At 38.8% G+C, this 18,529-nt stretch overlaps 2 protein-coding genes across 3 annotated transcripts; both read right to left on the bottom strand.

Moving 5' to 3' along the window:
- Window positions 1-2,446: 2,446 nt before the first annotated feature.
- LOC129235370 (tubulin alpha-1D chain) lies at window positions 2,447-4,374 on the bottom strand. 2 transcript variants are annotated; one of them, XM_054869181.1, is made up of 6 exons: window positions 4,189-4,374; window positions 3,879-4,092; window positions 3,508-3,811; window positions 3,271-3,442; window positions 3,077-3,212; window positions 2,447-3,016 (listed from the first exon to the last, which is right to left on the bottom strand). In XM_054869181.1, exons 1-6 carry the CDS (start codon window positions 4,198-4,200, stop codon window positions 2,562-2,564), a joined length of 1,293 nt encoding a protein of 430 aa, XP_054725156.1. In that variant the 5' UTR covers window positions 4,201-4,374; the 3' UTR covers window positions 2,447-2,561. The 2 variants fall into 2 exon arrangements, with proteins under 2 accessions (XP_054725156.1, XP_054725155.1); XM_054869180.1 differs by having other exon boundaries at window positions 2,447-3,212; window positions 4,189-4,373.
- Window positions 4,375-13,835: 9,461 nt separating this feature from the next.
- LOC129247686 (SPRY domain-containing protein 7) lies at window positions 13,836-15,716 on the bottom strand. The gene is made up of 4 exons (XM_054886929.1): window positions 15,540-15,716; window positions 14,864-15,412; window positions 14,703-14,801; window positions 13,836-14,638 (listed from the first exon to the last, which is right to left on the bottom strand). Exons 1-3 carry the CDS (start codon window positions 15,646-15,648, stop codon window positions 14,704-14,706), a joined length of 756 nt encoding a protein of 251 aa, XP_054742904.1. The 5' UTR covers window positions 15,649-15,716; the 3' UTR covers window positions 13,836-14,638; window position 14,703.
- Window positions 15,717-18,529: the final 2,813 nt, after the last annotated feature.

Raw genomic sequence — 18,529 nt, forward strand, 5'->3', positions numbered from 1 at the left:
GTTCCAGGCCATGTCACGCCATGCTATTGTTGTTATGCTACATTATATTATGTTATGTTTTGCATATGTTTTCCTGTGTCAAGTATTGTTATGTCTTATTATGTTATTCCAAGTAATGCCATGCCATGCTATATTAAATTATATTTGAATTTTGCTATAACATCGCATGTTTTGTTATATTTTTTTATGCTGTGTTATGTTATGGTATGCTTTGATATGTCTACCTATTTCATGTAACGCTCTACTATGTTGTATTAAGTTATGTTGTGTTATGCTATGCTATATTATGCCCCTTTATGTCATATAATGTTCTGTTATGTTTTTTTACGTTTCGTAATGTTTACTATCTTCTGTTCTGCCATGTTATGTCATGCTATGTTAGTCTTTTTATGGTATATTACATCCCATTATGTTGTAGTAAATCGGGTTATAAATATTATGTTATGCTATGTTCACTATGTTATATTATGCCAGTTTAAGTCATATAATGTTCTGTTATGTTATGCCTTGCTATGTTAGTATATATATTTCATATTACGTTCCACTGTGTTGGATGAAGCCGTATATGTTATGCTATGTTGCACTATGTTATATTATGCCATATAATGTTTTCTTATGTTTTACTTAAGTTTCGTTGTTATGTTGTTATGGTTTCCTCTTCTATGTTATTTTTTTTTATGTGTTGCTTTGCTTTGGTTTCTTTCATTTGTTTTTTGATTAATTTAAAATATTTAGCTGATACCTGGCATAAAGTTATACGCATCAGTAAATCCACCTATTGTGTCCATAAGTCCACCTGCATCTGCAATAGCCCTCTTCGAATTCACTTCCACTGAATTCTTTTAGAGCCATAGAGCGATACAAATAAAAGCAATCGGCCACTCCTTCATTCTATGGTCGAAGTTAGCACCCAATTGCCAATGCAATGAAAACGCCCCCTCGTTTATTATGCACCAAACTGCTTATGCGTGTATGTATAACTAAGCGGCAGTAAAAACAATAACAACAACCAGCACAACTGATCACCAGCGGTCATTTCTCACGCTCGATTTACTCCGCTTAACGACCAGTGGCTCAGAAGTCTTCAAAATGTTCAAGAAGAATGGGGTACATCAGCGTTTTCTGATTTTACCACCATTAACTTATTAATCCATTGAGTTTTTGCTTCACTTACTAAAATTTCATCACTCACCACTTGTTGACACCAACTACTATGCTGCGCATGCGCTGACATATTGCCCTGCGGTCATGCGTATGCTCAAGCCTCTACTGTATTTTATGCATATTTACGTATTTACTAATTTTTAGAAAAACAAAAACTTTGAATAGATGATTGTGAGCTTCGATTTGGTATGAATTCAATACTTTTTACATGCTTTGGAGAAGATAAAAAATAAATTTTTACTGCTAACTGTCTTAAGATAAATGAAAATTATAATACTCCTGTGCACAAATTCTCGCAGGTATAATAGTAAGATTACACAGGACACATTTCCGCGTTCGAGAATCAGGTACTGACTAGGTTAGGTAAAGGTGGTTGCCCCTCTCATAAGGGTTTAAAGGGATCTCACTTAGGCCTGGAGGGTCAACTGATACCACTCATTTGGACTCAAGCTCCCCCTCTAATTCCGAATATGGTGAAACCACTTCGTCTCTCAGACAAACGATCAAATACTACAAGTTTGGTAGTCACTCAAAGAACTAAGAGTTCAGACCGCGATATCTTGTTCTCGTAAGAGCGTTTCACTGGCAAAGGAAGTTTTCAAGGCTCCTAACCTCCTCCTCGTTAATGCAGCAGCGACAGCAGTCATTTGGAGCAAACTCCACCGGTTTCCCATGTGCTCCCTTTAGGCAGTACCGGTGATAATACCAACAACCATACTAATGGAAGGTCGCTCCAGATTGAGGAGGAGTCCAGTTCTGTGTTTATTCTTTTTTAAGTCAAACTTATCCAAGTGTCTCACAGGAGGGTTTCGTAGTCCGTCTACCTTTGTCTTGCGTCATGTACACCAACCTGATGCACAGCTTGCTTGGCGATAAAGGGATTCACACATATTGGAAGCGGAAGCTTATAAGGCGGTCCTTGGGTTGCTCAAGAGAAAGATTTTATAGAAAATTTGTGAACATTTGTATGTTAACACCCTTGTCTTTGCTCCTGTTTTTTCTCCCTGCGGCTAAGGTTGTTTTGCATTGCGGAAGGATTTTTACGTGACTGGTGCCAAGCCTAGCGCACAGCCAGATATCCTGGGTAGTTTCGCCTTCTCGCTCCTTTGGCTCGCTCTCAAACGGATGTTCGGAAGTTATCCAGAGGATACTTGGGCCAGGCGCGGAAGTTGTAAGCTGCTTGGACCATATGCAGAAGAATCGTCACTTTTCTAAAATGTTTTTGCCTCGTATAAAAGTTTTTGAATCAAAAGTTCCTAAATATGGTGATAAGAGTAATACATTTTTGAGTTTACAAAAATTAAATATATTCGGTTTCCATCTTCTCATAGTTTACGTAAAACAAAAACAATAATTTCTTTTTTTTTTTGCTTTTTTGATTGCATTAAAACGAAAACTCATTCGTCATACGCACGCGTTGCTGAACTGCGCGCCGAGGACTCTACTTCATAGTAGTCAGCAACAAGCTGACACACGTTTTGCGATGCCTCCGATAGGCTGCCTTCCTCCATACCCTCGCCCACAAAGTGATACACGAAAGCGCGTCTATTGTACAGCTTGTCGAATTTACTGACCAGCCGACACCAAGCGCTTCGTATGATCGTGTTGTTGGAAATGGCGCAGACTGCGCGCGATGTCGGCGCCAAATCACCGCCCGGCACAAAGACAGGCGGCATGGCATTCACGCCAATTTTGAAACCGGTCGGTGTCCAGTCCACAAAACGCGTAGTTCGAGACGATTTAATTTGCTGTATCGAGACATTAATGTCATTCGGCGAAACGTCACCTCGGTAGAGCAGCACACAGGCCATATACTTGCCCAGCGTTGGATTACAACGCACCATTTGATTGCCTGGATGGAAGCACGACTGCGTCAGCTGACCCACATCGCTGTTCACGTAAGGATACTTACTGACCGGCACCAGCGGCGCATATGTGAGTAGGGGATAGTGTATACGTGGATACGGCACTAGATTCGTTTGGAATTCCTCGAAGGAAACGTTGTTGGTGCCATAAAAGCGCTGCGACGCCGTAAATGCTGAAACCACCTGAAAAGAGAAAAAAATATGGCAGTGAGTTGAGCTGAAGAGGTAGGATTCCATTCACCTGTCCTATGATGCGGTTTAAATTCGTGTAGGTCGGCGCTGAAACGCCAAGTTTTGTGTCACAAATCTCATACAGGGCTTCATTATCTACAATAAACGATACATCTACATAATCCATGGAGTAGTGTGTTGCCAAGAGGGCGTTGTAGGGCTCCACAATAATGGGCGATAGCCTGGAACGTAACAAATGCTAGCTAAGATCAACTCCATATTAAAATCGTGCGCTAAATTATCTCACGAGGGTGAAGGGAATACTAAAAACTCCGCTTTCGTCGTCTTTTTGCCATACGCTTCGGCCAGATTCTCCAGTAACAGCGTGCCGAATCCGGAGCCTGTACCACCGCCTATGGCGCGAAATATTAGAAAACCACGTAGATTGTGGCACTGTTCTGCCACTCGCCGTATAGCGTCCATTGTGCGATCGATGAGATCATGACCCAAGAGGTTATAGCCGCGCGCAAAGTTGCTGCCCGCATCTTCTTTGCCGCTTATAAGAGTGTCCGGATGAAAGAGGTAACGATAGGCGCCCGTTCGTATTTCGTCTAAAAGGTTCACGTGTAGAAAGCAATTGGAGGACACGAAAGCTCGCACTATGGGGCGGATACATACCAATAACTGTTGGCTCCGTATCGACGATGATTATGCGTGGCACAACTTTCAGTGCCATGCCCGATATGCCGAAAAACGTGAGAAACGAGTCGTCGTTGGGCATCTGGCACAACGCGCCATTCGCCATGATTCCATGCTCCAGACAATACAATTCCCAACAGGCATTCGCTATTTGCACCCCGGCTTGTCCAATATGAATTTGTATAATTTCACCCTGGAGCAAAGCAAGAGCGGGTAGATGAGACTCACGATGGAGCGATCATTCTTGGATGAGACTAGAAAGCGAGTTACAGAATATTTGTCGACTTACGCGGCTTGACATTTATTGCTGTAGCCTTCATAAACTGGAATTTTGCACCGATTGACCAAATAGAAATGTGCGAAACATTCGAAAATATTTGTGTTTCAACTTAAAATTTTGCAATATTAAATATTTTAGAAAATAATTTTGTGAAGTTTATCAGTTTTTGTAGTTCCAAATATTAAAATGAAACTTTTCTGAAGTCTCTACATTTCGTATTCCTTTTTGTACACGAAAATGTTGTGTTGGAAAAGTAAAAAAAAATTACAGTCCTGTCAAGAAAAATATATGAAAATTTTATAAAACAAATTTTATCCGAAAAAAGTCAAAAAAGATTTCTGAACGTTTTAAAGACATAAAAGAAACTTTCAAATTGGAAAATTGCAGAAAAAAATGTTCAGTTATATCATAAAAAATATATGAAAATTATAAAAAAAATGTAAATCAAAAAAGTCTAAAAAGTTCTGTGAACGTTTTAAAGGCATACAAAAATGTTCAAATTGGAAAACAAAAAAATTGGGATCCAAGAACGCCCCAAACAGTTGGCACCAAGGATTATAACGCCAAAAAGTAGGCACCAAAAATATATTTCCTAAAAGCTTGTAAGATATATATAAGGAATAGCTCTCTCTCTCCTTTTCCTCTACGTCATATCTTTTTTCTCTCTCGCGGAACGAAAATGCCCAAAACGTTGCATGGCCTTGAAATTTTACTCTCCATTCTCGCTCGTCCATCGACACCTAAGAAGTTTCACTTCAAAATGTAATTCGAAAAAAGTCAAACAAATTCTTTGCCTACCGATTTATAATAGTCAAACTTAGTGAAATAGTAGAAACTTAAAGAAAAAGTGGAGTCCTTAGTTATTAGCGGGCCGCTCTTGGGTCGGTAGATCTTGTATCACCGCACTAATCGCCGAGCTACAGTACGTGCATACAAATTCGCAAGATATTTGTGACTAAGAGTCCCTTGTCAGCAGCTGTACCTAGGTTGTTAAAGCGCCAATTCTCGATATTAACGACTTTTCTGGCCAGATTTTTCGACTTTGGACGTGGTTGGTAGGTAGGTAAAATGGTTGAAGTGCACCTGGCACTCCTCAAGTAGCACTAAAGCGTCGTTTTGATACCATTATGAGACCTCCAACTGGTAGATATCTACAGCCAACCAGAACTGTTGATTTAATGGAGAAGATTGGTTGCATTTAGGTTGGCGCACTGCCCCAGGCTGTCGAAGAAAGGAGCTCCCAGTGACTTTAGTCGTCTGGCTGCCAAACTCGGACATTTGCAGAGAAAGTGTTCTACAGTATTCTTCTCCGAATGGTCCCCAAAGCTTCTGCAATGGGGGTTAAATGGTAACCCTAGCTTGTCCGCGTGTGTGCCGATCGTATAGTGACCGGTAAACAGAGCTATGTGGCCGTTCAAGTATTACTTAAGCACTATGGGGGGTGGTGGGTCTTTGTTTTGCTTATTTTGGATGACATGGGCGTAGGGGAGTCTAGATGATGATTACGTCATCGGTAGTTCTATACTTTTTTACACGAATGGCAACCCTCACATTGTCTATGCTTGAAAATTAAAACGCATTTTCGGGGATTCCCGCAAATATACACGCATACGTTTAGGCACTCGCTTCAGGGTACGTTTATAGTGAGCCAGGTTGCCGACACTGCAGTATTCTGCAGTACACGTACTGGTAGCCGTACATAATGAGCCAGGTGAATCTGGCTGTTGTGACAACAATTTTAGTTTTTATTTGGACTTTTCGTTTTTTATAATCGGGTGATATAGCCAACAATTTTAACAGGGTCCGATAATAATACAGTCTCCGAGAAACCGGTAATACGTTCAATCGATAAATCAAGCTGGCACCCAGCGAGGCTATCGAATACGGGCGATTAAATGATTTCGTTATCTGGAACAGACAGGCACCCTACACCAAACACAACAGGTCGGCCAAGGTAACCCGGTGCGCTATAAACGCGTAAATAAGATTACGTTGAAAATGACACCAGTACGTGTACTGCAGTAGATACAAGTCAGTGTCGGCAACCTGGCGCGTTATAAACGTACCCTTAGAATCTATTCGGAGAATTACCGCGCGCTGTTCACTAAATTTCTTCTGTCAGTGTATTGTTTTATTCGGATACAATGCAACTCAACATTTGTGTCACCATTGATTCCATTAGCCAAACTTTAATGTTTAAATAAGATGTCGTTTCAAATAGACAAATCCAAGTTATACCAAAAATTGTTTGAAAGTTTTAAAAAATCTCATACTATATAGTACGAAAGTACAAAATGTACAAAAGTTAGTTAACGAAGTGTGGCGAAATTATAAATTACAAGCTAAGTCCGACAAGGAACTAGATATCATTGTATCTAAGAGAATTGAAGAAGAATTGCAAGCGGCGACTAAGAATAAATCCAATCTACTACATTTTTTTCCAAGGTGAGTGACGAAATCATTTTAGGTACCTATGAGTACTAGAAATATGAGAAGTTTATGCGAATTTTGCAATTTCCCTCTGGGGGAAGTTCCCAAATAACGGGCTATGGCTTTCAATAATCTTTCAATGTAATTTTTATTGCATACTTTGTATTTATGTACCTTAATAAGAGAATCTTTAGCAGAACCAATAGAAAGTTTTTATTTTTAGGCAACGACTACCTGTAAACCTGCAGAAAAACACAAATTATACAGCCAGCTTCAAATATTAAAAAACACGAAGAAGATAAAATAAAACCCGGTAATGAATCACAACAGTAATGCGAAAATAATGAAAATGCAGATAAACAGAGAGCAAAACCTTCTCAGGAAGCTATGAAAAAAAAGATTGCTCTACTCGAAAAAAATCTGAACGCTTTGTATTTTGCCAGGGATACTATGCCAAGCCATGCTGAAATTGAGATCATTAAGTTGCGTGAGGAAATAAAAACAGCAAAACAGTCTTTAAACAGGAGGATTCAAAACGCAGTTGCCCAGAAGAAACACAGGGATGGTATGAAAAGAAAGTTAGAAGATATTTGTCATGAAAATCCAGAAATAAAAAAAGACTATCTCTGAGGCATTCAGTGGGACGTCCTAATCTTGAAAGCAATCATCCATCACTATTGAAAACAATTGCGGATGTAGCTTTATTTGGGAGTGCAGCAGATCATAGAAGACGAACGGAATCTATTCGCAGCGTAAAAACACTTGAATAACTCACACAAGAATTACGTAAAATAGGATTTGACATTAGTCGCAGTGGGACATATCTTCGTTTGATTCCGAGAAAATCTAATTCCGCGAGGGACGAAGACATGCATCGACAGTCCCTGTTAAGCTCATTCGGGCTCAAACTGATCACCACAAGAGCCACTTAGATAGCAAGTTCGCTGAAACATCAATCTATTATTTAGAGAACATAGCATCCATACTTGGACCAGATCAAGTATTTTTCATATCTCAAGATGATAAAGCTTGAGTCCCTATTGGCGTAACTGCGGCAAATAAGCAAGCACCTCTTCTAATGCACATGGAATATAGAATCAAATTACCTGACCACGATTGGGTAATCGCTGAGCGTCATAAATTAATACCATCTGTTTACGCTGGTATCAAAATCACTTCCAGTATGCTAGGACAACCGCAAGCCGTTGGATATACTGGACCAACATATATCGCTATTCGAAGTGGAAAGCATAGTTCATCTACTGCTAATATTCATGCTCAGGATTTCGAGACGCTTCTCGAACTTGAAGAGTTTCGACCATTAGCTAAAACTGACCACGGACTAGTAAAACCAGTGGTAATCATGACGGTTGATGGAGGGCCAGATGAAAATCCGCGTTATGAAAAAGTCATAGGGTTTGCTATACAACACTTTAAGCGACATGATCTCGATGCATTGTTTTTAGCTACCAATGCTCCTGGAAGAAGTGCGTACAACAGAGTAGACCGCAGAATGGCTCCTCTTAATCGGGAACTGGCTGGTTTAATATTGCCTCATGACCATTTGGGTCTCATTTGGATGAACGTGCCGTTACAATTGATGAACATTTAGAAAGATCTAATTTCCAATTTGCAGGAAATGTATTTGCTGAAGTATGGAGTTCAATGGAAATTAATGGCTATAATGTTACTGCAAAATATGTTGGGGCAGGTCAACAAGATGTTCCTGATTTTCCAGACATTAAATGGTATTCAGAACATGTGCGTGTAATTGTAATAAATCTGCTTACGTAATACTTGAACGGCCCCTATGAGTTTGGAAATTGAATGGCGAGGAGTCCAAAGAACTTTCTGAGTCCTTCGTATATCGTATTGAGGCCAAAGGGATTTCGAAATAGCATACGAAGAAATGGAGCTCCATCTTTTCTGCACTTTCCTAAGAAATAATTTGTGCATTTCCCCTTTAACAAGTGTCAAGGGGATGCCGTTGACCGGGTAGGAGGTCTCTGAGGCCAATTCAGTCCCCTTCCTGGCAAGCTCATCAGCAATTTCATTTCCCTTTGGACATGAATTTAACATATTTATATTTTAGCTAACGGCTTCAGCTACCAGGTAGCTGCCTAAAATTTAATTTCCTATCGATTTAAGGATATACACCCCTATTGCGACTGTCGACTAGCAGTAGAAACGACCTTTGCCGATCGAGTCGATAATATTTTAATTTGGTATTACCTAACCTGATCGACCAAGAATTGCACTACTGTGAATTATTCGCTGAACTGCGATTAGATGTTTAATATTTGCTTAAATTTTCGTTTTGTGTGATAAAACTAAAATATTTAAATTATTCCCTTGATGCTAATAAATAAAAATGGATAGTATGGAGCTGTGGTTTAGTGATAGTGAGGAAGAGGGAGATGCGCGTTCACGTTTACTACTTCTGTCTAGAGAAAGAAGAAAAGTACGGGATTCTTCCGATCCTCTAGAGCTGGAAGAGCAAATGTATGTATTCAGATTTTATGTTCATTAACGTTAAAAAAGAATTAAATAAAACTTGCATTTATGCAGATTTTTTTTATTTTATTTTTTTTTTTAATTGGAAGAGTAATGAATTACAATCACAATGAATTAAAAAGCATTAGCGGCTAGGCCATCAGCTTTACGTAACATAAGTATTTATATAATAATATTCGTGTATAAAACTTTTAATGTTTTCTGCGTTTACTTCGGACAGAAGTTCTTCTATTGTGTGGCTGGATATTGATTGTCTTATTGAATGTAATGCTTCACAATTTGTAAAGATGTGTTGGATAGAATATGTCCCTTCGTTGCAGAATTGACAAACGTGGTTTTGTGGGTTGTTGTTTTAAAAGAGGTTGCTGTGGGTCAGGCGTGTATGTCCAAGCCGAAAACGGGTATTAATAATGGTGTTTCGCCTTGTGGTTGTTGCTGGGAAGATTGGAGGGTTGAAGTTTGGATTAATGCATTTATAATAATGGTTTATGTTTTGCCATCGTTGTAACATTTGTTGTCGAGTTGCTTTGTTAGTTGCGTTTTTTAGGTCGCCCTTGTTAAAACTGTATATTGTGTGTAACGGCGACTTAGTGGCAAGTTTTGCTGCTGCGTCTGCTAAGGTGTTTCCACGAATTCCAATATGGCTAGGGATCCAAAACAACTTTATTTTTTCAGGGTTTGCTATTAGCGTATCTCTGATTTGACATATCAATATATCGTTGTTGTTTATATTTTTTATTGAAGTCAAAGTTTATAGTGAGTCACTGCAGATAAGCCATTTTCCTCCGTTTTTTTCTGCTATTTTACAGGCGTTATAGAAGGCAGTTGCTTCGGCTGTGAAAACGGATGCATAATATGGTAACAAGGCGGAAGATATGTGCCATTTTTATTTACGACGCTGTGCTCCCAGTGATGTAAACTGAATACTTTTGAACAATGCTAGATGAGCATACATTGCATTTTGCTTCAGAGGTACAATGTTTAGCTGGGTGACCGATCATGAAGCAGTTTTTACATTGCATAGGAGATGGGGTATATGGTTCAGCTTTTATTTTAAGCCATTCTAAGTTCACTTCTTTTGGTGAGGTATAGGTGCTGAAGGAAACGATGTGCAGAGGGGTATTGGTGAGTTTTCCTTCTATGTATTTTTTGATTTTTTTGCATTCTACTGCACCTTGCTGTTTCAAACCTTCTACGATTTCATCTTCGCTTAAATCTTTTAATACTCCGGAGTATATTACACCTTTTGAGATATTGAGCGTTAGGTGAAGAGAGTCAGATATATTGCAAATATTTTATAATTGTGTTGCTTTAACACGTTCACGCCGGCGCGTACCACCGGTGGCTCGCACAAGATTGCTTCATGAGGCGGCGTGTACCAGCGGTGGCCCGCACAAGATTGCGTCTTTAGGCAGCGCGTACCACCAATGGTACTTTATTAAACGGTACCTATGAGATGAGATGCCATAAACGACTACCCTTATGAAAAAATTTCGTTTTATGACCTGCAATCGCTTCCGATAGAGCGAAAAGACTTAAACATTGCCGTCTGTGGGCGAAGACCATGAATAACAGCGCCGGCGGGAAGGTGTTAAGGAATTTACTCGCCTGTTGTTGAGTTTTAACCAGAATAAGTAAGTCTCCTCCTTTAGTTAATGATATTTCTAAAGGTTTTTCAGTTGTTATCGATTCTAGTGCTTTACTGACTGCGAAAATTTTGTAGGCTTTAATTGATTTCTCTGTTTTGCTTTTTATTAATAAAAATTTTGGGCATGATAAGTTTTGTTGGGTTCTTGCGGGTTTGATAGATTTTAACGCTGGAAAGTCATAGTGGTTGCTTACATTGCAGGCTTTTCGTTTAGTTTTTGGTTCTTCGCCTAAGATGGCGAAGTAGTTACTTCTGTCCCTTTCGGGGTCTTCTTCCATAGTGGTTTGTCACAAATAAGTAAATTAGTTTTTAACCGGTGTTATAAAGAGAGTTTGAATTAATAATTGGTGGCACCTTCGCACGTAAAAATTACACTTGATCGAGTGTTATTTCAGATTGACACAAAATACTACACAAGCGACTGTTCTAACGTGACCGCACTGTTTTTTTGTTTTTTTTATTTAATTTTATTCAATTTCCAATATTTGAAAAAAACAAATTAGATTAATAAATCGAGAATGCTCTCTCTACGCCTACTACGAATCGAATGTATGCAGATTTTTTAAAAATTTTCGTTTACCGAAAGCTGCGTTTACGAATTTACTTACTTTGCTAGATAGCAAACTGCAGCCTGGAGTAAGAAAAACGTCGATACCAACAATTTTAAAGCTGGCAGCTACTTTAAGGTTCTGTGCTCAGGGATCATACCAACTTGGTGTGTCTACGGTATCCCTAGTTTTAACTGAAGTTTTCCAAGCGTTGGAAGAACACGTTTGTAGAGATTGCGTGACAATTCATTACACTGAAGAAGAAATACGGCAAGCAAAACCTTATTTTTTTTTTAAAAGTGGAATACCAGGCGTGATAGGTTGTATACATGGAACACATGTAAGAATTGTTGCCCCAAAAAAAGAGCTGCAACATTTGTACTACAATCGTAAGGGAATATTTTTCACTCATATTTTTGCGACAACGCCCGGAGAATCCGATATGTCAACGCGAAGTATCCAGGATTCAAATGTTTTCAACATGTCTCAGTTGAAGCAACATCCAGAAGATGAGCACCGTAGGGGCGAAGGAAAAATGTTGTTAGGTATATTATGCTTTATTACTATTAACATTTACATTTTCGTTAAATAAATATGTAAACATTTAGGTGATGCAGGATATGCTTTGAAGAATTTTTTCCGAAAATTCCTTTTGCAATGGTCCCTATTATGAGCAACATTCGATCTACGACTGTAGTCGAAAGTGCTGATCGAACGAATTTTCATTTGGTATTATGGTGCTCATTCGTTGAAGAATAGGACTATTGTGAATTTCGATCGCTCGACGCATTTACAATAGATACTTTTTTCTCAGCTGATACAGCATATCAAAATAAAAGAAAAACCGATTGTGTTGAAATTCTTTGCTAACATTATTTTTAAAAGTTAAAAAAAGTATTTTTTGTGAAAATGAGTACAACGGAGCTGTGGTGCGACGATTCATCGGACGATGAAAGATTAGTGGAACTAGCTAGAAGTAGAAAACAGTTGAGGGGCGCATCCAACCCCCTAGAAATGGCTTCCACTGAGTAAGTTTAGAATTTTCAAAATGTGTTGACGTACTTAATATTACAGAAATTTTCTTACAGATTTTTAAAGAACTTTAGATTATCTAAAGAGGCGTTTATGAACCCACTGTCCAGTACAGAAAACCAGTTGCAGCAGTGCGCCCGAGAAAAATCCAAGCGAGAAGTATCATTGAGAGAACAATTGGAGTCCTGAAAAATCGATTTAGATGTTTGTTGCAGGCAAGAGCTCTTTACTACTGTGCAGCTTTGCACAACATTTGCTTGTTTTATAATGTTCAACTTCCGGATGAAGAGTTATCCGATGAGACCCTCAACGATGATGCTGAAGATATTGAAGTGGAGTCAAATACGGGAGAAGCAGAAAACATAAGAAATGAAATTCTTAGAATATTGTAGAAAAATCTAAAAAGTATTAAATAGAAACCTTTACGCCACAGTTTCTGTTTTATTTTTGTTTTAAATTTTCTTTATTCAATTATTCGTCATTCGAAAAAAATATGTATTTCAGTTCCTCTACGTATGTCAGCCCATACCTACCAAGGAAAAATAAAAATGTATTTCTATAAACATCCCAAAAAAGAAAAACATTATTAACCTTAATCCATTTTGCTGCCGTTCTAACTGGTGGTCCCAAGAAATTCAGCTCCGTTGAAAATTCCTCCCATTTTTTTGCTGCTTGTACTTTGGTGGAAATCCCTTTTGCGAATTGTGGATTCTCTTCCATTAATGCAACTAGACTTTCTAATTGCTGTTTGGTACTCACGACTTTCGACCTACATAAAATTAACAAAATTAGTATATATTTATTATTTGGTTACTATAAAACAATAAATAATCGCAAACAACTTACATTTTAGCAAGTTTTCCCGCAATACGCTACACAATCGCAAGCAAAATTGCATTCGACTCCAAATTCGGTATACAACGAAAATTTCGACAGCGTTGCACCGCTCATAATACCAAATTGACATTCGATTTTCGATCTTCGACAACCAACGAATATCGAAGATCGAATGCAATTCATAATAGGGACCAATTCTTCGTTTTCCTGCATTAACTGCACCAGTATTCCAAGTTGCCTTTTGTTGCTTATAACTTTCGGTCTGAAATTCAGATGTAAGGAATATACAAATAAAACCATTTTCCAACAAAATTACTTACTTTTTATCCATTTTCGTTTAATCTTTCTTCGATGCTCAACGATCAAAAAATTGCAATAGAATGGATAGCGATCAAAAATCATTCACAGTCGATGGCTGAGCGAGTAATCGACATTTATAATACCATAGGCAGTCGATAATCGAACAATAATCGTTTATCTACTACTAGTCGACACTCGCAATAGGGGTTATAACCTTTTAAAAAGGATCCTCTAGCAGGACAAAAAGGGCCAGTCCCGGGTGCCAAAAAAAGGGTTAAATGCGGCGCACATTGCAATCAATGCAATTTATTCAAAAACTTGTTTTTTTATACTCGTAGGCCCAAGTGTAATTAGTTGTATTATTATTTATTTTAAGAATATTTATATGTACATACATACATTTACAATTATCGGTTATTTACGGAATGCGTTTGTATATTTTACAGTTTTCTTCCTAATTATGCGCATAAACTTCAATACATTACAATTCTCATAATGGAAAAATGTGAAATATAATTTTTTATTATTATTTATATAAATAATATAATAAGAAGTTCAATAGAGTAAGCGAAAAAATGCCACAAAAATACTTGTATATTTATATGTAAGTTTATAAGCTTAAAAATAGTTAGTTACAAGATTTGTTATGTATAAATATTTTTTCCAAGTTTTCTTACTTAGCATTAAGCGCATGCGAATTATTGGAACGCACATTTCTTTGCTATACACAGCTTATACGAAATACAGTAGATACATAATAGTACATCATAGGGATAAGTCTTTTACCGTTAGAATCTAATAAAAAATAAATTGTTTAACATTTTAAGTGACTTTAGTGCAATGAACAAATGTGTGGAGCAGTCAGTTTAATACTTGAAAATGTTACATGGACTAGTTTACATTAAGTAGTAAATAAATAATTTATTTTTTGTTCGCTTAAATTATTTTAGTGTTTCGTATTTACATATTCATAATTTTAACTTCTGTAAACAGTGCCAAATATATGAAGCACTTTATAAACGCATTAGTGGAAAGCAACAGCCGCTCTGACTATGCTAATTTTGATTGAGACAAAGCAGACTGTTGCTTTGCATTGATGCCTTCATGAAGCCACACCGTATTGCAAAATTGTTGCACTTTGCTGATTGCGCTGCATTTCAAATCGTAATACAGAGGTTAATAACACAAGTCGTTAGAGGAGTTACGCAGCTTACTTTAAAGCAGTGATTGTTCGAGCATAATTTTGTCGAAGCCCGGCGGCGGCCCGTAATGAAAGTTGTCCAAGATAATGTCTACAATGGCACCATTGCCCACTATGAGTAAAAATAAAATGATTAAGAATCTTAAATTATTAAATTAAAGAGCCATGGCTTACCAAATACAACTGGGTAGACGGTACCTTTAACATTGCGGAATGGCACTTCCAAATTTTTGCCATTAAAGTAGAAATTTAACTCTATATGATCGAATGCTATACCCACAATGTCTCCTTCATCCGGAAAATCATGATGCGGCTGCGCAATCAAGTTGCTATCTCCGTTTTCGCTACTGACATTTACATCAGTGCCCAGCAGATTGTCTTCAGGTACATCCTCTATGCCAATCAGTCCGGCAGCAGCTGCAGTGCCATTTACTAGGTTTTTGCTAACGCTAGTTGGTTCTTGGGTCGTCACGGTTACCGGCAGAAAGGTTTCGTCGTTGTGCCGCGTTGCATTATCTGAGCAGAGGCACCACGTTTCCTTGTCACAGCCGCCAAACTGTTTTGTTAAATCCGCTTGGCGCGTTGCCAAGCCGACCGACCAACTGCCTCCTTGTTGTATTTTTATTTCAAAGTATGATTTGGATTGCACAAGCGGCGCAGTGGCCAAGGCACCGCCGGAGCCGGTGATGCGCAGCTGCTTCGAGAGCAGTATGGCGTCAGGTCCTGCACACAGCAGCGCATGAAAATGGGAAGGAAGGCAAACACATTTTTAAAACTAAATATAACACAAGTTAATTTGTTAACTATTTATAAAATGCATATAAAAGTTTCCTGCTGCTGAGACGTTTACCCGCAAACGAAGAATCGAGGAATATTTCTGGTTCGCGTTGTCGATTTGCTGCCGAAGAAGCTGTTTTTCTCATATTTCCATTGAGGCAAGCGCGCAAACAACAAAACATTTTACTTCGCTATTTAATACGACGTTATTTTATTTCTAAAAACAATTAATAAACTAAACGTTTCCTTTGTTGCATATGGTGTAAAAGTGAACTGTAAAAACAAAACGTCAGAAACAGCTGTATTTGATTCCACAGATTGGTGAATGTGAAAATAAAAAAATATGGATGAAATAGACGAAAATGTAAACGAAAATGCGAAAAGGTGCCAAACTTGGCTGGAACATGCCAAAGTGTGGGACACCTGTAGCAGAGAATGTTAATGGATTCCATTAACATTTTCTGCTTTTAGACCACTTTGTCTTTCGGCAATGCAGATAACTGGGCAAAGTTTAGCTCCATTTTCTGAACATCTTTAGCGAAGTCAAGAACCTAACACAGTAGTGGCACAAAGAAATCCACAATGATGACGGCGATTTCTCTAATACACAGCATAGACAATTAGTGAAATTAGTAATTCTCTGATCATACCACGCATCTCTCCATTTGCACTCGAGGCCGTTTTCGCGCGGACTAATAATGCTGAAAACAGTGAACGACGTAAACGCAGTCCCCTGGCAGCTGTTACGATCAAGCTAATGAGAACCGCAAGTAAATGAAAAATTCCTTCCTTCCGTATAGTAGTACCGTAGATTTTATTTCACGATTGTTAAAAAAATCCCGTAATACCGACTCAGCTGATTGCTCTATCACCACACAGTGTTGCCAAGCAGTACATTTCGAAATCTTTTAAAAAATAAGCTTAGAAAAATTATAAATTTTGTTAAAATAGCTTAAAAATACTGTTGAGTAATGTTAATTATAGATAAATGAACTATTTGCATTTGTTGGTTTTTGGCTTTGGTTTATTAAACAATGAAAAATTGTAACTGATAACGCGGATGTGCGAAAAAGTGTGTAATGCCATACAGGGGAAAGGAGATAGGAGAAGAAAGAAGGAGCCTTGGGATTAGAGGATGATGACCATGCACTTACGACGACGCCGACGATGACTGATTTACATTCGTAATTAGCTGTAACAAGCTACTGATGAACTTCACCAGATACATGATATTTAAACCAGCTATATCCGCTGGCCTAGCGAGAAAATCAGAGCCCAGATGTTTAAATCTTTGCCAGAAGAGAGCAGGGCAGCTGAGAAGAAGGTGTTGACATGATTCCTCCTCGTCCTCTAGACAGCTTCTGCAGAACTGACTTGAGGCAAATCCCAAGTCTTACCACATGAACACCTAACGGACAATATCCGATAAGGATACCCACCAAACTCGAAAGCTGGGGCTTTGTTAGCCTAAGGAGTTCCCTCGAGCGTCCCGATCTACCCGTGCCCAGAAGGATCTCGCGATCTTGCACGTTTGAACACTAGTCCAGCGCTCGCTGAGTTGACTCAAGGTCCATCTTTCCAGGAGCAGACCACAGGTTCTTAAGAGAACGCCAATCCTCTCATTTCGCGACGAAACCGTTTTTAAAAATCCTTGTCTAGCCAGCTTATCAGCCCACCAACTTTCCTATATGCCGCTGTGACCGGGAACCCAAATGAGCCTGATATCGAAGCATTCGGATGCAATCGAGAGAGAAGCCAAACATTCCCCGACCAATCTAGAACGTACACTCAACGTGCCTAAGGCCCTAATTGCCGCTGTGCTAACGGAGTAAATATTTACTTCCTTAACGGTAATTACCGAAGTAAGCAACCAATCCACTGCTTCCTTAATTGCGGCTACCTCCACTTGGAAAACACTACAGTGGTCCGGAAGTCTGAATTTGAACTTGATGGGGAACTCCTTACAGAATACTCCCCCACCTTCCTTTCCGTCTAACTTCGAGCCATCCGGGAACATGTTTGCCATGCCTTGCCGCCAAATGTTACACCCCGCTCACTCAATCCTTGAGGGAATATGAGTGGAAAATGTCTGATCGGATTTAGCATGGGTTTACAATGATTCAGCACCATGGAGATGAACTCAAAATTTGTAAGAATGCTAGAACGTCCGTAGCTTAAGTCGTTTCTCGTTATTCTCTTCTTCCAATTTTCCTCTTGTCACCTCGTGGTCTCCATTCCAGGCTTTGACCATCTGTTATCCGTACGGAGCGCTAGGTGACCAGACCATCTCCATTTTGCTTTGTCAACTGTTGCGATTACATTAGTAACTTTTATTTTCTATCTCAGAGTTGCATTTGAAATTCTGTGCCTTCTATTTACGCGCAATATCGATTTTTCCAATGCTTCTTGGCCATGCGAAATTTCTGAACAGTACTCTTCGTAAGTGTAGAAGTTTCGCTGCGGAGGGTTATAATGGCTGATCGCACTGATCGTAAACCTTTTTCCATAAAGGCATAAAGGCAAATTGATTTTAAAAAAATATCCGCCATCTAAATAGTTTAAGATCTTCAGACTAACTCACTTTTAGACAACTCTTTATTTGGTGAATTAAAATTTTATTTGCTTTTCAACATCACAGCAAACTGGACAAGCAGCGACTTGCAGCGATCCTATCATATCCTGTCTTTTAGAAAGAAAGACTTTCCTCCCTGCTGTAGCAAGACGCTGACCGACTTGAAAAAGAAGGTTAGAAGGGTTTTTAACGAATGCGATCAAACTATAATAAAAACTCTAAAAATTACCGTGTAATTTTAGAGGAATTTAAAAAAATTATTAAATATGCGAAACGCAACTCCTGGAAGGGGTACTGTGAGTCCATTGAATCCGTGAAGGATTCTGCCAAGCTAAGCAAGATCTTTTCGAGAGAACACTCCTGTAGAACTCTTGTAAAAAAGGAGGATGGGGACTGGGCTGAATCTGCAGAAGAATCTTTGGCTATCTTGGGGAATAATCACTTACCGGAAAACTCTTTTACCCCACTTGACATTGTCGACACGAGTCGAC

Source organism: Anastrepha obliqua, chromosome 1 (genome assembly GCF_027943255.1).
Source record: "Anastrepha obliqua isolate idAnaObli1 chromosome 1, idAnaObli1_1.0, whole genome shotgun sequence".
Classification (NCBI taxonomy): domain Eukaryota; kingdom Metazoa; phylum Arthropoda; class Insecta; order Diptera; family Tephritidae; genus Anastrepha; species Anastrepha obliqua.

Bases quoted from the DNA above. Each gene is read 5' to 3' on its own strand.
- LOC129247686 (XM_054886929.1), bottom strand. From the start codon at position 15,648: ATGTTTTGTTGTTTGCGCGCTTGCCTCAATGGAAATATGAGAAAAACA. The intron at 15,413-15,539 runs GTAAACGTCTCA...TGCTGTGTGCAG, and splicing joins CCTCGATTCTTCGTTTGCGG to GACCTGACGCCATACTGCTC. The intron at 14,802-14,863 runs GTAAGCCATGGC...TTTTACTCATAG, and splicing joins CGTCTACCCAGTTGTATTTG to TGGGCAATGGTGCCATTGTA.
- LOC129235370 (XM_054869180.1), bottom strand. The intron at 3,812-3,878 runs GTATGTATCCGC...TGAACCTTTTAG, and splicing joins TACGGAGCCAACAGTTATTG to ACGAAATACGAACGGGCGCC. The intron at 3,213-3,270 runs GTGAATGGAATC...TTCTCTTTTCAG, and splicing joins TAAACCGCATCATAGGACAG to GTGGTTTCAGCATTTACGGC.